Genomic DNA, 24,199 nt, shown 5'->3' with positions numbered 1-24,199 from the left:
ATTCCTCCATCAGGTAACTGCACGCGCTACACTGAATGGATCAACGTGTGTCTACCTGGCGCATCCTTCTCCTCTCCTCCCATTCCGCCCTCCGCACCCCAGCGCCGTCCACCCCCGTCCCCAGCTCTGGGAGGAGAAGGCGCGACGGTGGTCCTCCAGTTTTCAGTCACGAAAAATCATTAAAAAAGTGGCCTGATTATGTGGTGTTGGCTAGTTTCAAATAATATAAAATATCGGTTTCCCACTGACTTATAAGAGGAGAGTTAGGATTCTTCCAATTTAACAAAATAAGTCTGCGTGCCAATAGTGTAGTGAATGCAATCACAGTTTTCTTGTCCTTATCCATTTCAAATCTATCTGGAAGAACACTGAACACAGCTGTTAATGGGTTAGGAGGGATTGTGACACCAAAGCAGTCTGAAAGGCACTTAAGAATTTTGGTCCAAAATTATGTTAATTTGGTGCAGGCCCAAAACATGTGACCCAGTGAGGCAGGAGCTTGGTTGCAGCATTCGCAGGTTGGACCTTGCCCTGGAAATATTTTGGACAGTTTTAAGTGAGACAGATGAGCTCGATATATAATTTTGAGTTGAATAATTCTATGCTTTGCGCATATGGAGCTCGAGTGAATTCTCTGCATTGCTCATTTCCACTCCTTTTCTGATTTATTAATTAAGAGATCTTTTTCCCATTGTTCTCTTGGATCTTTGAAAAGAAGGGACTCTAATAAAATTTTATATATTGCAGAAATTGTGTCTAAGTCCTCAAAATTGAGCAGTATTTTTTCCAGCATTGTGGAGGGTACGAGATGAGGAAAATTGGGCAATTTCTGTTTAACAAAGTTTCTAATTTGAAGATAGTGAAAGAAATGTGTAGCTGGAAGGCTAAATTTGTAACTTAATTGTTCAAAGGATGCAAAGATATTGTCTATATAAAGATATCTGAGCAATTTAATCCCAAATCTTTTCCTGATATTTAAAACTAGATATGTTTGCGAAGGTTGAAAGAGGTGGTTCTCCTGCAGAGGTGCCACGGATAAAAGATTTTCCGTCTTAAAATGCTTTCTAAATTGGTTCCATATTCTAAGTGAGTGAAGCACAATTGGGTTATTAGTATATTTGCGATAACTTGCGTTTATTGGAGCACAGAGCAGGGAATATAAAGAAGTACTGCAGGATTTTACTTCTATAGCGGACTAAGCCTGTGTATGTTCATATATTTGTTTCCAGGTTGTTATAGCTTGTATATTTGCTGCCCAGTAATAAAACTGAAAATTAGGTAGAGCCATGCCACCTTCTGCCTTAGGTCTTTGTAGGGTCACTCTTCGGATACGTGGATGTTTTGAGTTCCAAATAAATGAGGTCATGGTTGAATCTAATTGCTTAAAAAATTATTTATTGATATATATTGGAATGTTTTGAAATAAAAAAGAAGCTTAGGAAGGATATTCATCTTAACAACGTTAATTCTTCCAGCTGAAGTGAGATGAAGGGTTGACCATCTATGCAAGTCTTGCTTAATTTTTTCCATACAGACGGCGAAATGTTGTTGATAAAGAGCCTTATGTTTACTTGTGATATTTACCCCAAGGTATTTAAACTGATATGCTATGGTAAAAGGTAGGGTGTCCAATCTAATATTATATGCTTGTGAATTCACTGGAAAGAGTACACTTTTATTCAAATTAATTCTGAGACCAGAGATCTTTTGGAATTCTGTCTTAGGGATTTCTTGACGTACAGGAACTTCAACAGCAATTCCTTTGTCTTGCTGCTGTTAATCTGCAGGTGGTTCTTTGTGCACCACAACATAAAGTTCTCCTCCAGTCTCCTGTACGTGTCTCCATTATCAATACAACCTATGATGGAGTCTTTTGAGAACTTTTGTAGATGGCAAGAGCTGGCATGATAACATTTAGGACATTCTGTTCAGGTCTATGTATTAAAGGGTCTGAAAGTGAGAAGAGGCTCACCCCAGGACAATTCCACGATAAAACACCAGAATACCAGGAAAATATGCACAGACAGAAACCAAGAGATAGATAGATAGTGTGACAAGGAATACACTCCAGACATTATAAAGGTTTGGGGCAGCCACCCATATATTATATCCTGGCTGCAAAAGTTTGAAAATAATTGAACAGAAATGTTCACAAGACTGAGTCCAAAACAGAACTACCAGACTGGAGGTAAAATGGTGGCTTTAAAGGCCTGGAGAGGATGAGACATCATTGTGACCGAAAGTGCCATCATCAAAGGCACCAGAACCGGAAGTGACATCATCAGAACCGGCAGTGACATCATCAAAGGCACCAGAACCTGATGGGATTTCCTGGGAACGGTCTGCAAGGAACTGAGAAAGACAGTCAGCACACCCTGCCACCCCCTGGTCTGATTACCATTACTTGAGCCCTTTAGCTGCCTCCTACTCGCACGTGTGTGAAAATAGATAGATAGATAGATAGATAGATAGATAGATAGATAGATAGATAGATAGATAGATAGATAGATAGATAGATAGATAGATACCTGTAAAAATACAGATAGATTTATGTTGCTTCATCTAACAAATCCAAATACAATATAATTATAAATTAATTCACCATTCACAAGCTCAAATACACAAGCTAGAAATCTGACCTGCTCCTTGCAACACAACTCTTTCTTCCCAGTTATTCTCCATGATGTTTATGTGTAAATAGCATATATACTGTGGCCTGTAGGGGGCACCCCAGATCCTCAAATCCCAGATACAACTACACAGACATCAGTTTTGGGTTCAACAGACCTTTTATTTGAGTAGCACCATTACAGGCTTTATTTTTTACCAGACAATTTTTGTTGCCCATTCATCCCAGAAGTGCTTTGTCCTCCTACTCTCCTGACTCCAGCTGCCTTTTTGCTGGACCTGAATGTGACAGAACATTGCACCCCAGGAAGTTCTTCTTTTCTCTAAACACCCCCCCCCCCCCCCCAGGTTGTCACCCAACTTACTTGTGGAACACCTGTTCTTGGGAGGCAGTCTCCCCAAATCCATCCATCATATCTTCTCCCCAACTGGGAAAGAAAATAGTAATTGTCCCAGCTGGGGTGTGCATTCATCCATGTCCTTCCATAATGGCCACCACTCTCCAGCCCAGTTGGTGGAGGGGGGGCAGTTTTTTCATTCACAATACATATAAAGGTAGAGCATATAACTTTTTTTTATTTCTTTTAATCTGGACAGATGGAAATTGTGTGGTACATGGCTGACAAGTTGCCATACCGCCTAAGACTTCATATGAACTTCAGCAGCAGAGAGTAAGTTATCTGGAAAATAGTTTTACCAATAATTTGAATGCTGCTGGTTTATATAGCAGATAAATTGTCTCAGGGTGAACCACTAGCACATGAAGTGTCAGATATTTGTTGCTATTTTTCACACCACACAAGTGGTAAGGAAAGTCATCAGTTTCCTGCCTTGAGAACTCAGTAGATGCTGCTTCTAGATGTTGTCTCAGAAAGAACATCAAACCTTGAGCATGGACATCATCTGTCTGATTGCCACCTTTCTTTCTCTGGTGCCCTCCATCTTCAAAGCAGGTAAGTACACAAAGACCTGTTAGAGTGGTAATGTAGAACCCCACTGATCAGTGGGGGGCAGCCTGCCAGTACTTCCAGTCAAATGCAGGGATTGGAACAGATTCCTCATCTTCTTGCTTTTTTAGTGTAGGAAAAGTTGGGGATCATTCAGCTCTGGGTGCTCACACAAGCATAATGAGCAAAGTATACTTATGTATGTGCTGCTACTTGTTTTATAGAGCCTCCATCTCCAAAACTGATGATGTATGCACATTCAGCATATTGGTTGGACACAGTTGGGCTCTGCTATACCAGGCATCTGCCTGTCAACTATTGAAGGATCTTTAAAATATTCATTATTAATGTCTGTTTTGGAGAATAGGATGATTAACACAAATGTTCTTTGCTGATAAATATAATCTGCTTCAATTCTCAGAACGGACTGGCAGCAGCATCATCAGGGGACATGAGGCCAAACCTCACAGCCATCCCTACATGGCATACATAGTGGACAGAGTTGAAAAGCGCACCTGTGGGGGATTTCTTGTGAGGGAGGACTTTGTGATGACCGCTGCCCACTGTAATGGACAGTAAGTTATTCAAAGAGTTCAATTCCAGAGTCTACAGAGCACTTGTCACCCTCCTCTCCTCATCTTGAAAAGGAACAGAAACAATAGGCAATTGCAAAAATGTCAGGTCAGGAAAATGAAGGTCTAACTAGATAAAAGCAGAAGTGGAATATAATGTAACATAAAATTAGAGGAGTGCAATAAAAAACAAGATGAGGAGAAATGAAGTGTAATATAACATGTGAGAGGAGCAATAAATAAATATATCATAAATGAAGAAAATGACTTCCAATATGTAAAAAGGACACGTACAACAAGGAAATGTTGGCTGGTTTAAAAAAAGAGATACAATAAAAAATAGGAAGCATAATAAAAGTAAAAGGGTATCTGCTGGCATGAAATGACTGGTTCAGTTATACAGGAGAGCTGCCATAAATATAAAATAAGAGAGCTGCAATAAAAAATGAGATAGTGAAATTAGAGTTATGTAAAAAGTAAAGTGCCTAAGATAGACAGAGTGAAAGATATCATTGTAAGGGACTATATGATAGATAGATAGATAGATAGATAGATAGATAGATAGATAGATAGATAGATAGATAGATAGATAGATAGATAGATAGATAGATAGATAGATAGATAGATAGATAGATAGATAGATAGTACAGATCTACTACAGGTAGCTGTATTGATATGAAAGGCACTAGTGAAGAATTTATGAAATACAACAAATGATTTTAAATTTTTTTCTTATACAACATATTGCCATTTGCAGCTGTGCATTGCCTGATGTTTTATTATTAAAGCTGTTTTTTATAATTATGTTGTAATTTTCCACTATGTTGAGGATATCATTATATGCTATGAACTAGCCGTACCCCGTGAATCCACCCACGTAGTAGTGAAACAGGTCAGTGAGGAGGGCCCCCCACTCCTGACGTCTCGTTTCCCCCTCCCCTCGGATTAGCACAAATATTTTCCTCCTGCAAGCGAACTGTTATTCTTAGCACGATGAGAGAAGTCGCAAAATCAACTGGAATGTTCAATCAAATTCTAGAAAAAATCCGATCTAAATCCATTAAGTAGTTCTCTCGTGAAAAGCAGACAGACATACAGACAGACGTTGGATTTTATATATATATTATCACAAAGTGGACGCTTAGTGGTGCTGTTGCTCACCTTTGCCCCAACAGACACACACTGGACACAGGTTAAAAGTGCTAAGAATATTTTTTTACTTTCTTCTCAATAGTGTGCCATAGCACCTCCACCACAACAAACAGGCAATAACTATAATAATAATTCAACAATTCTCTTCTCCCAGCAGCTCCGTCACACTCCCTCCCAACTCCGGCTCTCTTGCTGGATCTCCACTAGTCCTTTATATAGTCCTTCACCTGGAAGTGCTTCTGTCCTTCCGTGCATGTGATTCACCAGCACTTCCAGGTCAGATAGAGACTTGTATTTTCTTCAGCCTGGAAGTACTTCTGTCCTTCCATCCCCATGACTTGGGAGTACTTCTGGGCTATATTGAAACAGAAGTCCACATGTCTCCCTGCAGTGTCCCCTGGCGGCAACCACGTTACCCAGCAGGGCTGTGAAGCCGAACTCCATCTCCCATAGTGCCCTATGGAAATCTGGGGCACCGCTAAGCTGCAGGGAAGTCACCATCTAGCGTGCTGGGAGTTTCTGCCGTCCATCACAATATATTTATATATAGAGATTACATGTTAAAGGCTTTCTTAGCAGGAACTGTTATAACAATTGTAGAAAAGGTGCTATATAGGCGCCTGACCCAGAACAGAAGGACACAGAGGCACGTATAAACACAGAAGGACTTTTATTTTTCTTCACCCGTGGGCGCACGTCTTCCCCGTGACCCACAGGCAATGCACAGTCCTAAAAGCACAATCCCAATCACAGCAACAACACACTCTCCTCTCCCACCACTCCTCTGCAAGATTCGTTTCCTTCCTCCCAACTCTGGCTCCCTGAGTGGTGGCGGCTGGCCCTTTTTATAACCCACCCGGAAGCATTCCAGGTGCTTGACCACCTGGTTCTAATTGCACTTCCAGGTAGGGCTGAAGATTCGACCAGCCGGGCTGCAGACTCCATGCAGCTCCCCCTAGCGGCCATCCGAGCCCCCAACCAGGCTGTGGAGGACTCCATCTCCCATGGAGCCATGCTCTAGACTGGGGGATCACCGTCCGCCAGGGAGACTGCCACCAAGCGTCCCGGGGGAGGTATTGAGCTGCCCATGGTGGCTCCCCCGGAACAGATGCAGCAGGGGCGTCCCTGCCGGGCATGGGACCCGGCTGTCCTTCACACAATGCAAGAACAGATTTCCCCATTTTTATTTAAACAGTAATGTTATGAAAACTAAGTAAATCATCCTTTTCATCATCAGATTTCAGGTTCTTATTAAAGTGACGCAGAGTGCAGAGAAGCTTTGACCCTCCCTTGATGCTGTTTGAAACTCTTGCATGTGCCGGAGGTGCCTTGTCAAGTCCACATCACTCACTCACTCATCCACCTGCACTAATTTAATTTTTTACATTTAGGTCTAGCCAGATTTTTCTTTCTTTTTTTCTTTATTTGTTTTTTTCTTGTATTAGTTCTATCAGAAGAAAATGAAAGTGTTGCTGATGTGAACTTTTGAGTCCTTTTATCTCTTATGTAAAACCTGAGCATGTGCTTATAATGGCACGTCATTCACACCTTCAGCCATATGCTTTACGCTTCTCACACACATACAGTATATGCTTTCCTTCCTCCGAGTGTGTTATCTTTGAATTGATGACTAGCAGTGTTGTATAAAGCCATTCTGGAATAAAAGTAAGAGATCTCTTTCTGAAAAGTTACTCAAGTAACAGTAAAATGTTCATGAGAAAACTATTTAAGTAGAAGCTTTAAAATGTCTGATTTTAATTGTACTTATGTATAAGTAAATGCAGGCTGCTTTATATCCATCCAACCATTTTTGAATGCCACATATCCAGAGCAGGGTCACTGGGAACGGGCACAGAGCAGAAACAATCAATGAGCAGGGCACCGGCAGGGTGAACGTTCACACACACACATACATCAAGATCCAATCCACCTAAGATATGTTACTCGAGAGTTCACAAGCACCAGGTCCTAAGAAGCTTCCAAAATTGCTGACTAGAAGGGAACACCGTCAAACCTGGCTAGTAACAAAGGAAAACACAAAATCTTTCTAAACTAAGAAAAATGTTTTCTTCACAAAATGCTCTGTAATAATATTAAGCTTGGTGAAGCACAAATAGCAAAAAAGAATTGCCTAAAAAGGCAAAGGCAATACAAGTTGAACAAAGTCCCAATTTAAAATCCAAAGAGTAGTCAAGAACAAAGCATAGAAGGTAGAATAAAAATCCAATAAATCACAAAAGCACAGATAGAAACACAATAAACACCAACTTCCAAGTGCATTTCAATGAACCCCAAGGGACTGTAAGTTATCCCCACCTTAATAGGGTGGAGGGCAGTCCTTTGCAGTGATGGGCAAGTGGCCCCACCTCTTGGGGGAACCACCCTCAAAACACAAGGCACATAACACAGGCATTGGGAATAAAGGAAATAATTAACACAAGTAACATTAAATAACTAACTCAAAAATGAACAAAAAGGACATGAAACAAGGATTTGAAGCCTAGCCAGGAGAGGACCCCTGGCTGAATTACAACAACTTTACACTGCATGTCCTTGGACTGTGCATGAAAATTAGAGAGGAAATTCATGACTACATGGGGAGAACATGCAAGCTGCACACAGGGAACACCAGGGTCTTGAACATCAATCCCCTTGTTGCAAGGCAGCAACTGTGCCATTGCACCACTGTGCTGTCCCCCATTTTCTATATAGTCAAAAAAAGTTCTTACACACTTAAAATAACCCAGACTACCTTCTTTTTGCATTGAATTAAATCAATCAAGTATCAGCAAAATCTGCACAAGTTGAAGCAGTGACGCTCAGAGTAAGCAGACATCCAAATGATTGTACCTTAATTTAGTGGGGTATTTGCTAACAGGGAGGGACTCACAGACAATCCCACTTTAATAAGGAGCTAATCCATTCCTGAAACTCTCATTTAACACAAACACCTAATTACAATTAATTTAAGGGGAAAACATTTTCAATCAACCCTTGACCATAAAGATGCCCATTGTTGTTTAAATAACACCAACCTGCATGAAAATTGACGCAATCTCTAAATACAAAGTGCTAAGGATTCCCCATCTGTCATGCAAAAACATACGAACCACTGGGCCTTGAATCCTGATCTTGATCTTAATCAAGCACTTATGACGTGATATGTGTAACACAACGCAAGAGTTGCAACTGTGGGTTATCTCTGCCACGTGATTGGGCTTCAAGTCCTCCTCACAGCAACCTGTGCCACGGCCATGCGATCGAGGACAGGATATCTGAGCATTTCCAAGCTAATTAACACCAACATTAGTCATCAAAATGAATACTAATCATGTTTAGTAAATCACTTTATCTAGATTGTATCACTTCTGGTTTCACATTCAAAGTATTGGTCCTTTGGTTTTCCTGGACTTTTCCAACTATTCATGATGATGCCCAGGATAACGTGAGAAGATATGTGAGCAACACACATGACAAGGTGAGTGAAGAACTGCATGTGAGCACATAAGTCTGGGCTGGCTGCCCTGAGGACAGTGTCTGAAAAAGGCTGACCCTGAGATGGTGCATCACCAACATCCGTCCCAAATGTCCAGCCCCGCCCAATTCTGCAGGCTGCAGTGAGGTGTACATGTAACAGCTGCATACCCTGTACATGACCAAATATTAGCATCATTGGTGCACATTTGAAAATCATCTCCGATTCTTTGTAAGCAGAAGTTTTCTTAAAGCGTGGGAAGTCAGTATTTTAAATAACTGAGGAAAATGTTCATACTTGTGCAACCCTTTTGGTTTTTCATTTATATACTGGAGTAATACATGTGAACAAAAAATATGTCAGAACAAGTAAAAGTAGATATTTGCGTTTGAAAAAGTAGTGAAGAAAAAGTAAAAGTAGACAATTTTATACTCAGTTAAAGTAAAAATATACTCAAAACATACTGAAGCACAGTAAGAATGTATTTCTGCTTTGTTAACCTACAATACTGATGGGTAGAATATAACTGTTAGATAGAGTAGCACTGTATTGGACTCTAATATAAACTCTTTAAGTATATATTGATAGAAATATATTAAAATGAAAGAAAAAAGATGGAGAGATAGATGTATGGAACTTGTACTGTACTGTCTATCAGTCTGTCTGTGGGTAGCATGGCACATCCGTTAGTGACCACCATAGGTCATGTATGGGATGAGATGGTCTGCCTAGTGATGTGCGGTGAGGTTCATGGCTGGTGAGGCACTGATTCCTTCAAAGTCAGATTTACAAATATATGAACCCAAAAGAGTAGCTTGTTCACTAATCAATTGGCAGCATGCACATCTCACCAGCATAATTTACACACAGATAGGTAAGGTACATATATGACTAAGAAAGAACATTACATGTATAGCGCCGAGAGAGAGAGAGCAGAGAGAGCACATTTGCTCTGCACCTCCATGTGTTCTAAATTTTCCGTTGCAATTCCAAAATTCAAAAAAAAAAAACAGATTTCAATTTTGACCCTAATTGAAATATTTAGTTATTTTTAAAAGCTTTTAATTCTGATGCTTTAATCAATTTTAATACAGACTGTTCAACAATAGGATAACAAGAAGAAAAAAAGAATATTTTATTTAAGGTCAAAATATAGCTTTGAAATATCAGATTTTTTTTTTAGTCTGATCCCATTTTTTATAAAATTGAAAACCGTTTATGGTCTTACTTTTATTTGTAAATTAAGTCAATGTGCCTATCCTTCTACATGACAATCTCTATCTTGTAAAGGTCCTCCTTATTTTCCTTTAGTTTTAAAAGTGTGGAGATTATTGCCAAGAAGAACAGCAGCAACGAGCACCTGTTGGACTCACATCGGGGGCAGCACGGTATTGTCTACCTCACCTTGTGCCTTTTCACAGCGGTTTTATGTTCGATCACCAAGACTAAATATATTGAAGATATTAGCCAGACTATGGAAAGTCAGGGTGTATATTAAATGTGTCTGCAAACCTTATATTGCAACATACAGAGAGACAGCAACAGGCATGCGCCAATTGCATGCATCAACCCGGTGTGTAAGGGAGAGCGCAGTCTGAGGTGAGGCTCGTCGCTGCTGCACCTCACGTTTCTCCCCTGTATTTGACCAGGAAATGCACAAATTCAGCAATTCTGACTATATAAATTATCAAAATTATTGGAACCATACAGAAAAAAAAATTATAGCAAAGACCAGTGAATAAATTTGTTTTATGTTATCATTATTAGTTTTTTTACTTTTCATGATGATGCCTCCCCTGACCGCACATCCCTGGGTCTACCTCCTAAAGGATATCACATGAACTTGAAAAGCTCCCTGGCAACTCCTGCAAATGGGAAATTGGCGAAGAAAGAAATGGCACACATGTGGCAACATGGCATTGGCACACTGATAACTGATCATGGGTTGTGCAGGTATGGAGAGCAGGATTTGCCAAACGTGGTCAACCTGTATGGAATTGCACATACTACATGTGTGTGAGGGGTTGAGCATAAGGGTCCAACACTAATCACATTTTTAACAATGGCAATTTAAGAATACGCTGGACTGGAGCAGCCTGATCTCCACCATTAAAGGACCAACAGAGCTTCACAAAACTATGTGAGGAGACATACAGACAGAGATGCCTTAATGTTGTAAAGTTCAGCAAATGCAGGGAGAAGTGAAAAAGGCCATAATATGAAAAACAAAATAAAAAGGAACAACAGAATGGAATTGGTTATCAGACAATCCAATGGAGTTGATCTTCTGTGCCACGGTTTCATAGCACTGAATGACTCGATTTAGTTGTCAGGCAGCTTATTTGAAACTTTGGTGGCCTCTGACTGTAACACATTGTCTCTCTCTCTCTCTCTGTCTGTGTCTGCAGAAGTCTTATAGTCTTACTGGGTGCCCATAATCTGAAACACAAGGAGCCAAGCCAAGTGTTCTTAGAAGTGGAGCAGAGCTTCCCTCACCCCAATTTCAACATAGAGAATGCAACCAATGACATCATGCTGCTGAAGGTGACTGCTACCATGATCACATGCCATTACTTCATTAGCTCCTACTGCACTCTGACATTTGTCATTGCTTTTCAGAAAGTCGCCTGCTGCCTAGCACAGCAGACACCCGTGGTTGGTCCTATTTTTCACTTAGATGATCTTTCTGACCCACAGCTCAAGAATCAAGCTGCGCTCAACAGCAACATAAAGGTGCTTGCTCTGCCGGATTGTGAGGTGGACTTGGAGAAGAAAACCCCCTGTGTTATATGCGGATGGGGCAACACAGTGAGCCAAAAGATAAAGATGCCACAAACGCTGCAAGAAGCAAATGTGACTATAATCAGCAGGAAAAAGTGCAACAAGAGATGGGATGGAGGAATCACAGAGACAATGATCTGCACAAAGTCACGAGTGGTAGGCTGCAAGGTAAGGGTTAGAAGGAGGGCATCATGTACAGTTCCTCTGTGGTGGGTCAATTAGAAGAATGTGGCACTGGCCTCCTCCTATAGAGCAAGCCAGGTGTGTCACTGCAAACAGAATTAGGTGCTGCACCACAGGACCAGGACCAAGGTGCATGTCTTCAGTACTGGTTCTTAGTGGAGATGGTGACAAGTAAATATATTGGGTTCCAGGTCCATTTCTTCTTAAAAGGAAGCGTATTAGGTGCATCCCTTTAGTCCTGACCTTAGGGCCACCAAGATATTAAACAATAATATGGATTAGAAATCTCCACCAAAACAAAGAAATGACTGACATGCAGTAAGTTCTTATACAATACAAACATTTGCAGTATTTAAATATTGCCTCTAAGTTTCCTGACTTATCATTGATATTGACTTATCATAAGTTATGAACCATAAAAAAGGAGACCAGTGCCACTCAGAAATCATGTTGAACTTCTCTCTGCAGGGTGACAGCGGTGGGCCACTGGTGTGCAACGGGGTGGCCCAAGGAATTATCTCCTTTGGACCTAAGAACTGTGGTGTCAAGCATTTCCCAGGAGTCTACACTCGAATTACTGCTTACAAGGCCTGGATAGAGTCCATCATGAAGTCAAGAGAGCACTGAGAACATGCCATGCCTGGCCATTGCCACGCAAAGACTCACAGTGCCTATTGGAATGCCTTTCTCATGCTGTCTGCCCTGAACTTTACATTGCCATTGCTATTTTCTGCAATTGTTCTTTCTCTTGATCTATGGAGGTTAGTTTCCTCCCATTCTTGTGAAGTAAAAATCACATAACATCTAATGTTAATAAAGTATGATGAATGTGCACCATTGGGATGTGAACCATTGTTTTGGTCCAACAAAAAGGTGGATGATGAATATTTGAGAAACTGCCTTTGCAGGATGTCATGATTTAGACATTGTGGATCACTCACCTATATGCAAGGCCTGATATAATTCACAGAAGCACGTCAAGTCCTGGTCCTACCTACTGCTCATTCACTTTTTGAATCTGCATAATCCAGTTTTAGGGTCACAAGGAGCCCATCTTGTAATACTGGGTTCATGGCAGAAACCATCTTAGGGAGGTGCAACAGTTCAATGCCAACAACATTCAGCCATATTGGATTAGATAGATATGAAACACACTACATAACAGACAGACAGACAGACAGACAGACAGACAGACAGACAGACAGACAGACAGACAGACAGACAGATAGATAGATAGATAGATAGATAGATAGATAGATAGATAGATAGATAGATAGATAGATAGATAGATAGATAGATAGATAGATAGATAGATAGAGTGCATCCGGAAAGTATACACAGCGCATCACTTTTTCCACATTTTGTTGTGTTACAGCCTTATTCCAAAATGGATTAAATTCATTTTTTTCCTCAGAATTCTACACACAACACCCCATAATGACAACATGAAAAAAGTTTACTTGAGTTTTTTGCAAATTTATTAAAAATAAAAAAATCGAGAAAGCACATGTACATAAGTATTCAAGACTTTGTCATGAAGCTCAAAATTGAGCTCAGGTCTATCCTGTTTTCCCTGATCATCCTTGAGATGTTTCTGCAGCTTAATTGGAGTCCACCTGTGGTAAATTCAGTTGATTGGACATGATTTGGAAAGGCACACACCTGTCTATAGAAGGTCCCACAGTTGACAGTTCATGTCAGAGCACAAACCAAGCATGAAGGGGGTGAATACTTTCTGTAGGCACTGTACACCTAATGAAATTACCATTGAGTAAATATATCAGGGCTTCTCCATCAGCTTTTACTCAACTGGATCTGCAATTCTAATTTGACAAGCTCTACCAAGGAATCGTTCTGCTCTATATCTTCAAGAGAGAGACAGAGAGGTTGAGAGCATGCGCACGACGAACCTCCTGAATTGGGACCCGAGAACAGCAGGTGACACCTCAGCACCACACTGGAACAGTATGAGGTTTTTTTACGGTCAATCCTGTCACCAACCCCAATGTTTTCTGTGTAAGTTGGAGGACCTGCTTACATCTTCAAGGAAAATTTAGAAATGCAGCAACTACGTCAAAGTTACTTTATGAATAAAATCAACCACAGAGATAGTATACTCATACCAAGAATGAGTCAAACAAGCCTGACCTAAGACTAATACTTGTGGTTTGGTGGCTGAGGCATGGGGCTGTAAACCCTAAGGAAGCGACTTATAGAAAGTCACTCCACCTGCCATTAAGTCATTTGACATTGCATATACCAGTTGACATTGCAGAAATGCTTAAAAAAACCTGAACTTTGGAGCAGATAGATAGATAGATAGATAGATAGATAGATAGATAGATAGATAGATAGATAGATAGATAGATAGATAGATAGATAGATAGATAGATAGATAGATAGATAGATAGATAGATAGATAGATAGATAGATACTTTATTAATCCCCAAGGGGAAATTCACATACTCCAGCAGCAGCATACTGATAAAAAACAATATTAAATTAAAGAGTGATAATGGACTATACCTTCAGATTATGTTCAGTGTATAAGTGCACAATATAAAATAAAGTTGCTAAGGACACCAAGATGAAATGGCACAATTTATTGAATTGAATTGATAGCCTTTATTGTCACTGTAAAATAATTACAACAAAATTACAAGCAACTCTGTAACTGGGGACAAAAGGCAAAAACAATACTACTTTTCCTGAAACCCAACCAATAATACAACACATAATACAAGCAAGGAAAAAAACAAAACGGTAATATCTCTCTATTATATAAAAAAATCTTGGGACAAGACTTTTTTTCGGCGACGAGACGTGATCTTTTGAAGAGAGACAGAGGGACACATTGGAAGAGAGATATTTTGAAGAGAGATACTTTCACATCCAGCGAGACAGGCACGTCACATCATAGTTACAACCTTTGGAAGCAAGTCCTGTGATATACATGCAGGTTAGAGATGGAAGTAGGAAAATTCGAAAGTCTCAAAAAATGAGTGAAAAGATCACATTAGCACAAACAAACAGAAAATATTACTTGGTGAAATAGCAGAAAAGCGAAAAGACATCACATTGTGTATGAGGACAAGAGGACAGGTACTGTACAGGCTTTTAAATGTTCGAAGCGCCGCCTGAAATGCCGATCATGTGGAACGAAAGCAGCAGCAAGCTAGCAGCAACCCAGTAACTGATCGAGCAAAGAAGAGGTAAAAAAAACAACTGTTACTTATTTCCCAATGTATCACCATTTAAGAGGGGTTTCAGAGAAGCGACCACGTCTCCTTGGGGTGCATTCAGCCATACTCTTCACAACGGCGCATGGCCCCCCCAAATTGGTATGCGAGCGAAATTCAGAGTACACGGCAAAACAACAGCAGCAAACCAACAGCTGATCGAGCAAAGAATTTATTTGTATCCCATTGTATCACCGTTTCCGCGTGGTTTCGGAGGAGTGGACGAGTCTCCTTGGGATGCATTCAGCCCCTCTCTTCACAACGGCGCAAAGTGCAGGCGGGAGAGGGAATGGGTTGGCGAGCGAAGCAAGGAGGGGGCGAAGTTATATAGTTATATATAAAAATACAGTTGAAAAGAAGTGAGATGAAATAACAATGGAACCAGAAGTAATAGTTAAAGAGTCTACTGACTAAATAACTTATTTTTTAACAGCCTTTATTTGCTTATTTTTATTTAAGGTATTTATGGCCATTGAAAAGAAACTGTTTCTGAATCTATCAGTACTTTTAAAGATCTATAAAGCAGACTAGAGGGCAACAGTTCAAACAGGTGGTGCCCAGGGTGTGAAGGATCCTTAATGATGGTTGTGGCTCTGGTGAGTTGGCGGGAGAGGGCAATGTCTTCCAAGGAGGGCAGACAGCAGCCTGTGATTTGTTGTGCTGTGTTTATGACTCTCTAAAGAGCCTTCTCGTCTGTTGCAGTGAATCTGGCATACCGTACTGTGATGAAGTATGCCAGGATGTTTCTGATGGTTGAACAATAAAAAGCCACCAATGGTTTTTTTTGCTCCAAGTTGTTTTACTTGAGCACTCTCAGAAGGTGCAGTTGGTGTTGTGCTCTTTTTGACCATTGCTGTGGTGTTCTCAGACCCGGAAAGGTTCTCTGAAATGTGGGTTCCCAAGAATTTGAAGGTCTGCATCCTTTCCACATGATCCCCATTGATGTAAATAGAAAATGGTTTTGTTCTGTGGTTTCTGAAGTCCAAATGATTTCCTTGGTTCAGTGTTGTGTTCAGTTATTCACTGAACACCACTTTGTCAGTCTCTGGAGCTCGTCTCTGTAGGCCAACTCATCCATCCATTTTCCAACCCGCTGAATCCGAACACAGGGTCACGGGGGTCTGCTGGAGCCAATCCCAGCCAACACAGGGCACAAGGCAGGAACCAATCCCGGGCAGACTGCCAACCCACCGCAGGACACACACAAACACACCCACTCACCAGGGCCAATTTAGAATCACCAATCCACCTAACCTGCATGTCTTTGGACTGTGGGAGGAAACCGTAGCGCCTGAAGGAAACCCACGCAGACACAGGGAGAACATGCAAACTCCACGCAGGGAGGACCCGGGAAGCAAACCCAGGTCCCCAGGTCTCCCAACTGCGAGGCAGCAGCGCTACCCACTGCGCCACCGTGCCGCCCAGGCCAACTCATCTCCTTCTAATATGAGCCCTATTACAGTGGTGTCATCTGCAAATTTAATGATAGTATTTGTGGGATGGATTGGGGTTCAGTCATATGTGTACAAAGAGTAAAGTAGAGAGCTCAGCACACAGCCTTGTGGAGATCCAGTGCTGAGCAAAAGGGAAGAAGCGAGATGAGGGTCGAATTTAGCTGTTTGTGGGTGGTTTGTCAGAAAGTCCTTTATCCAGATGCAGATGGGGGGGGGGGGGGCTAAGTCTGTCAGCTTGCTTACCAATATGTCAGGGATTAGTGTATTAAATTCTGAACTGTAGTCTACGAAGAGAAGCCTTACATAGCTCCCTCTTTGGTCTTCCTGGCTCAGTGCAGTATGTAGAGTGGTAGCAATGGCATCTTCTGTGTGGTAAAGAAAATCTAAGGATGCAAAATGAATAAAAGTGAAAGAAAAAAAAAACATTATAAAAATATATGATTATTTCTCTCTATTATAAAAAAAAATCTTGGAAGGTTGGAAGGAGACGAGACGTGACTTTCTCAGAGAGTCACTTTCACGTCCTGCGAGACGAGTCTTTGTGCCAAGAGATTTAACCACACCTGAGGCCGGAAATAAAACAAAGAGTAGATGACAAAGTAGAACATTTTAAAGAATTCAAAAACGTTGGCACGGTACACATACAGAGCAGGTTAGAAATAATGGAATTACGAAAATTTGAAAGTCTCAAAAAAAGGATAGTAAAGATTGCATTAGCGCAAACAAAGGGAAATTATTACTCGGTGAAATAAGGGAACAGCAAAAAGAGATTGAATATATTGTTCAGATTTAAACTTTAAGTCGGAGACTTGTAGATCGTCTAATTCGTGTTGCCATCAGGGGAAAAAAAAGTACAGTTTCTTCCCAATGAAGAGGCATATCCGCGAGAATTAAAAGATTTGTTGTTTGGTGAAAGTGAAATCCCGCGAGAGATATCATTTCTCATTTGTGTGAATGCTATTGTCAGACACATTTCTTGCAGAAAGAAAGAAACGATATTCACTCACAGGCAATTATATGTTGCGTTGTCACGATGTAATTCCAAACATGGAATCAAAATTTAATGTGATGTTGATGAAAAGGTAAAAGCGAAAAAAAGATTTAACTATATAGACATAGGTGATATGACAGAAGTGCGCCGCAACGCAGCAGCAAGCCAGCAGCTGACTGAGCAAAGAGGAGGTTAAGAAAAAAACTGTATTTGTTTCCCATTGTATCACCGTTTAAGAGGGGGTTTCGGAGGAGCGATCGTGTCTCCTTGTGGTGTGTTCAGCCCCCCTCTTCACAATGTGAGTGGCAGAGATGCGAAGTGGCTGGTGCATAGGCCATTGCGGGTTGGCAAGCGAAGTGAGCAGGGGGCAAAGCCCCCTAGTATTTATTTATTTATTATTTATTTGTAGCCAAGCTACAATACTGTGTCTTTAATTATACTTTTCGCATAGCCTGTCATAGCAAGTTTTGTAAACTGATGCAGAATGTAGGTAACTGCTAATGCCTTGCTTTTGATAGCATCTAACAGTTTTTATAAATAAGAAAGAACAGACACTGGGCAGCATGGTGGTTAATGGTTTCCTCTCAGCATCAGGAACATGTCAACTAACTTGGGCTGTTATTTATATAATTGCTGCATATTCTCCCCGAATTGGTGCCATTTTTCCTTCAGTTTCTCAATGGCATACATAAAAATGAGCAAACTGGGTTGATTGATGACTGTTAAGCTGGATGAGTGTGCCCTACAATGGATTCTTCTCCTATCCAGGTTTGGTTCCCATCCCAATGCTGCTGGTATGCCTATAATGGAAAACTGGCTAAAATGGATGGCTGAACAACTCTTGCTGCAGCTACCTTTATCTATGCTTGCGGTTTTTTTTTTTGCTATGCCATTTCTTATTTATTATCATGAACTTGTCAAGATCTCTCCAATTCTTCTCTTAGGTGGAAATGTACCCAAAAAGAGCCCCACACTCACTTTTACAACATGGCAGGTTTCTAAGGCCAGTCAATCTGAAAGAGCACATGTGGACTGCTGGAGGAAGGCTGCACCACAAGGGGAAACCCTAATGAGCTCAAAGGAGGAGGTTGTGGAAGGGATGAGTGTGTAGGGAAGATTCACATTTAAACATGACAAACATTTCATTCTGTCCTCTTATCCTATGAAACTACCATTTCAGTTACAAGTAAGAATGCCTCCTGACTGAACACCAGCAGGGACACTAGTGCCACCTACAGGCAGCACATAGGGCAACAGGTGACAAACTGAAAATACTGCTGCCTCTCCTACATACTGGCCACGTCTGCGCACTCTCTGAGTTGATTTCAGGCCTCAACCTGCCATCACCAACTCCCTGCAGCAAAACTTTACATCTGCGCATGTGAGAGCTTTATAATTGGAAAGCTGGCAGCCATCAGTCAACACGAGTGAGTAGAAAATCTGCAAAGCCAGCTCCAGGCTCAGGCTTTCGTCTTCTCTTTAGCACAATAGTCATAAATCCTGCTGGCCCACAAAGCCTCCTGCGTTCCTCATTCCCCTTTCTTGCAGGTGTCTGGGAAAAAAAAAAGTGTCTCTTTAGCCGAGTCTCTGCATTTTTATGACTGCCGATGGAACAATGGCGCCTATTCACTCCTGCTAAATAGCTTTCATCTGTCTTGCCGAATATCAGACACGTCCAAATATAGACAAAATAGCAGGGTGACATCAGAGTTAAATTAGTAAATTCAAAATGGATCATTATAACATCCCACATTCCAGGCCCCGGGTCAAACCCGCAGCCACAAAGACAACTTTCAAGAACCACCAGGAAGGGAAATCACAAAGGGCTTTTTCTGGGTGGTCCAGAAGTGGTTGGGCATGAATGAGATCACAGAAATGGAGAGACTTTTTCATCTGAACAGGCAGGGCTATGTAGAGAAAATGTTCAGTGTGAAAGGCACTATAGCGAGCAAAGGTTTACTACTGTTTTAATAAAAACCACATAATAAGGTGGCTGTGTTTTCATGGACAGGTCTACAGGGTTGCACCGCTTATCAATGCCACAGGAACTGGCCAGCTGACAACAAGTGAGGACGTGTGTGGGAAAGTGTCATGCAAAAGAATGGTGTCTGGTCTAGGGATGGTTCCTGCTGCTAATGTGTTATGGTCTACTCCTTCTTAAAAGGCATAAATCAGGCTAATAATAATAATAATTGAACATACCGCACATATTGTATGTAGAGAGGATGGGTGGATTAAGATCACGCAGCCTCAATGAGCAGAGAGCATTGCATGGACATAAATAAAGCAGCTTAAAGGTGACCATCCAAATGGAGTAAGGTAGGAACACCTCAATGGTGTATGCAAAATTGACAAAAGCATCTGATTGATAGATAGATAGATAGATAGATAGATAGATAGATAGATAGATAGATAGATAGATAGATAGATAGATAGATAGATAGATAGATAGATAGATAGATACTTTATTAGTATGTTGCTGCTGGAGTATGTGAATTTCCCCTTGGGATTAATAAAGAAAATATTAAATTAAAGACTGCTGGAATAGCTGCCACTCTTAGTGGCGCCTGAGTCATTGATGACATTTATTTATTTGGTGACACCTTTATCCAAGGTGATTTACAACATATGAGGTACAGCTTGTTATATTTCTTGTGTTTTTCTATTGAGAGCACAGGCAGGTGAAGTGAGTTGCTCATCGTCACAAAGTAACTGTAGCAGGATTTGATCCCACAACCTTAAGATCTGAAGTCCAAAGCCTTAACCACTACATCACACTGTCTTGCTGTTGTGATCTGTGAAATAATTTTTTGCTGAACATGGCTAATTTGAGGCACAAACAGTGACAAAGAAAGCAAAGAAATTGAAGTAGGGCATTTCAGCAAGAATGTGTGATGTTCTTGGAGACATCCATGTAGTAGACCTGATGGTTGCACTTGTAGTCTTTGTGGATGACACTTTCCTTACTGCCTCATCTGACCACAATCTCCAGTGAGAGTGATGAAGCAGTTCTCAGGCTAGTATGAGGCAAAAATTAAAAAAAAAAACTCTCCATCAATCCATTTTGAGAACCAGTTTATCCAATTCAGGGGAGCTAGAGCCAATTGAGGACATCATTGTGTACAAGGCAGGAACATCTTGGATTTTGATGCAAGTCCATTGGGCACAATCAAGCACACACCTGCACAGGGACTACTTATCCTAATCAGGTTAAATTGGGAGTACTTGGAACAACACCCACTATAAAGGAGAATGTGGATTTGGTTGGTTAGTGGTACTTTCACTAGTCAGGAGGCCATAGAGAGTGGAAAGAGATAGGGAGAGTGTTTCCTGGAGAAGGTCTAGCTACAGACTTCTGAGTCTCTGCAATTCAGGTGCAAATTGGATTTCACATTTCTGCCACTTGGTTTACTCAACAGTTGTCATTATTTAAGTCAGATAACCCTCCCATGACCCTAAACTTTACCAGAGTGGATCATGAAGGTCTGCAGCTAGACTTTATTGGCCTCCCAGGGACGTGTTCCCTCAGTATTCCAGGTGGCAGCATCCCTCTTACATGGCTCCCATTTAGACACCTACAGGGCTGCATGTGGTTCTGGTGAACAGTGCTGTAGGGATACTCTGGGGCCACTAGAGAGAGCTGTTGGGGGCAAGTTCCTCTGTCTGGGGCTACTTCTGCCTGACTCGAAAGAGCTAGTGCTAATGTACTAGAAGCAGTCCCAGGTCCAAGTTAAAAGGAGCTCTTCACCTTCCCCTGGAGACTGGAGTCTGGCAAAGCTACCTGGAAGATGTGGAGTGGAGAAGAAGGAAGAGGGAGAACTTTTAAAATAAAGAAGCCTGAAAGAAGGTTATTTTGGCTAATAAAAATAGTTTAACTGAACTGACTGTTGTGGGGAAATTATGTCAAGGGCATGGGGTTCTGAGATGCTTATGACAGGCCACACCACACATTAGTTTATTCATAGAAAGTGCCTAGGCTGGGATGATGATAGCATCTAGGGGTCAAATTGTCTGTGGTGAGTATTCATGTTGTCCTCCTTGTGTCTGTGGGTTTTCTTTTAAACCAACAAACATGGGCAGATTAGATAATGAATGGGCCCTGCGATGGACAAAGCACCCTGTCCAGTTCTGTTTAACGCAGTATATCCAGTGATCTGGATAGGATATGGCCCATTATGATCTTGAACTACCGTATATACTCACGTATAAGTCGGATCTTGAAACCCGGAAAATCGATCATAAAATCAGACCCCGACTTATACGCCCGTTCAAAAATGAGACACATTTTTTTTTTTTTTTAAACATCTTCTTGCCTCCTCCAATCTCACATCAGTTTCTCAGACGCATTGAACTTGTTGCAGAAGCACAGTTACCAAATTCTTTTGCTACTTCAACGATGTTTAATTTAAAACTATCTTCATATTTTCTTCTGATTGAACGCTCCATCGTAGATAAGGTATGCTCTTACGATAAAGGTGTATGAGGGTGTGAGATACAAAAAACACAAATCATAATCTCTTGGACCAATAGCGTGAGTTTTCCGCATTCGACTTATACGACCAACATTATAAAATACTGGAAATTATATCATAAAATCAAGTCCCAACTTATCTGCGGGAGAAGTTATCCGTGAGTATATACAGTACATTAAAGGGGGTTTAAAATGTTATGATATTATTATATGGATGTCTTCATGAAGGTAATTTATTTAGAAATGAATGATGTAAGATGCTAGGGGTCACTGTTGCCCCTTTAAACCCAACAGACAGACGCTCAGGACACAGGGTAAAAACACTGAGAACTATTTTTATTATTTTCTTCTCAATAATAACTGCCCTAAGCACCACAGCCATCAATAAACAGGCAAGTAATAAACACAATAATTATACAATTCTCTCTCTCTGTCTCCTCCCAGCACCTCCCAGCAAGCTTTATCCACCTCCACTCGATTCTGGCTCACTTGCTGGGTTCCCAGCAGTCCTTTAAATAGTCCTTGACCCGGAAGTGTTTCTGTTCTTCCTCCCACGTGACTTGCCTCACTTCCGGGTCAGCTGGAGAATTCAAGCTCTTTAATTAGCTCAGAAGTACTCCAGGGCTTTGGTCCTCGTGACTATCCAGTACTTCTGGGCTATAGGGAAAGCATGAGTCCCCAGGTCCTCCGACAGCTCCCCTTGGCTGGCACCCATGGCACCCAACAGGGCTGAGAAACTGAACTCCAAGTCCCAGGATGCCCTGCGGGAATCCGGGGCACCGCTACACTCCAAGGGTGCTGCCACCTAGCGTTTTGGGGGAGGCAGTGTCAACAAGTAGCTGCCTTCCCCCATCCTTCCATTTTAGGGGCATCCTGGCCGGGTTGAAATGCTGGTCATCTCTCACAATGAATAAACATTTGATAGATGGTGTAAAATAAGCACAAGAGCATAGATAAAGTTTTGAGATAACCTTGAAGCAAATTAAAAAAAAGAAAAAGTCTTTACATGCAGATGTTCAAACAGAACTGATAACAATGGCAAAGATGGCAGTTTATGTGATGAGTGGACAGGAAGTGGTTGGTCCAGAGGCTCAGGACCCTGAAGTGGTGTTGATGCAATCGCCAGAAGTGATCTCAGAGGGCTCGATGTCAGTCTGCTGGTCTGCCGTGCTTAAAGGAGAGTAAGGATCAGCGGACAGCACCAACCCCTGACTTGGAGGGTAAGTACAATTATTCAAGCCCAATTGCTGTCTCCCATGTGTGACAATGCATAATAATAATAATGGGTGTCACAATGGTGCAGTAGGTAGCACTGTTTCATTGAGTGTACAACCTGCAGGGTCCCAAATTCAGTCACACATGTCTCTCCGTTTGTGTTAAATTAGTGAGTTGTGAGTTGACTGCTTGGGTGGCCCCTATAATGGACTGGCGTCCCATCCGGTGTTGGTTCCTGCCATGTGCCCTGTGCTGCTGATATAAAAGTAAACCCTATAACCTTGAACTGCATTACATGTATTTGACAATCTCATCTGACCTTCTCAAACCTCTTCTCCTGGTGAGGGTCACAGTGATGTTGTATTATATCATTAATAAAGAGTGCTATAATGTTTAACACTAATACAATAAAGACTCAAGCATCTTCATTCAAAATCTAGCCATTGTCTTCTTGGCATTGGCAAAATTCCCTTTGTTCGAACAGTGATGCACACAAAAAATGTCTTGCTGTAAAAAGAGAGATTTGAACATATGAAAGTAATAAATCCCCTTAGTAACTTAATAAATATTGAAAGATCTCTAGGTTAGTGCATAGGTTAAAGGGTCTAGGTTAAAGCCGTAATCATCTTACATCGATTTTCAAAGCTGGTTCTCAAGAGCAACATTGAGGGGAAGCTGGCGCCTATCCCAGCAAGCACTGGGTGCAAGGCAGGAACAATCCATGGACAGGACACCAGCCCATCATAGAGTGAACACACACACACTCACATATAAGGGGCCAGTTTGGCATCACTGATCCACCTAACCTGTAGGAGTGTGGGAGGAAACCCATGATGACACGTGAAGAACATGCACGGTCCATGAAGAGTGCACCTGGGACATCAACCCTGGTCTCCTTGTTGCAAGGCACCATTGTTCCCACTGCACCTTCATGCCACCCGACTACTCACATGAGTCATGGGTGTGTCTTAACATATGGGCTCTAGCCAGGGGCCCCAGGACCATAGGTGCCCACAATGTTTCTGATGTCAATGTACAGTATGTTTTTGTGTTGCTATCAAAACAGGGGCTCCAGTGCACTACTTTGCTCG

The 24,199-nt window shown here is 41.4% G+C and overlaps 2 protein-coding genes across 2 annotated transcripts in view; one reads left to right on the top strand and one right to left on the bottom strand.

Annotated features, from left to right (window-relative positions):
* Positions 1–23,996, bottom strand: part of armc6 (armadillo repeat containing 6) — a 494,113-nt gene extending 470,117 nt beyond the window's left edge. The window contains exon 1 of the mRNA XM_051934658.1: positions 23,982–23,996. The gene's annotated coding sequence lies outside the window, so the exon portion shown is untranslated. The remainder of the gene's footprint in view (positions 1–23,981) is intronic.
* si:ch211-212d10.1 (duodenase-1) lies at positions 3,405–12,572 on the top strand. The gene is made up of 5 exons (XM_028816238.2): positions 3,405–3,581; positions 3,997–4,150; positions 11,183–11,318; positions 11,472–11,723; positions 12,207–12,572. Exons 1-5 carry the CDS (start codon positions 3,488–3,490, stop codon positions 12,363–12,365), a joined length of 795 nt encoding a protein of 264 aa, XP_028672071.1. The 5' UTR covers positions 3,405–3,487; the 3' UTR covers positions 12,366–12,572.
* Positions 23,997–24,199: the final 203 nt, after the last annotated feature.

This window comes from Erpetoichthys calabaricus, chromosome 12, assembly GCF_900747795.2.
Source record: "Erpetoichthys calabaricus chromosome 12, fErpCal1.3, whole genome shotgun sequence".
In the NCBI taxonomy this organism is placed as follows: Eukaryota; Metazoa; Chordata; class Cladistia; order Polypteriformes; family Polypteridae; genus Erpetoichthys; species Erpetoichthys calabaricus.
This window is presented reverse-complemented; position numbering and strand designations above follow the sequence as displayed.

Coding starts and splice junctions, on each gene's coding strand:
- si:ch211-212d10.1 (XM_028816238.2), top strand. CDS start 3,488: ATGTTGTCTCAGAAAGAACATCAAACCTTGAGCATGGACATCATCTGT. Junction 3,582..3,996: donor GCCCTCCATCTTCAAAGCAG/GTAAGTACACAA, acceptor TTCAATTCTCAG/AACGGACTGGCAGCAGCATC. Junction 11,724..12,206: donor CACGAGTGGTAGGCTGCAAG/GTAAGGGTTAGA, acceptor TTCTCTCTGCAG/GGTGACAGCGGTGGGCCACT.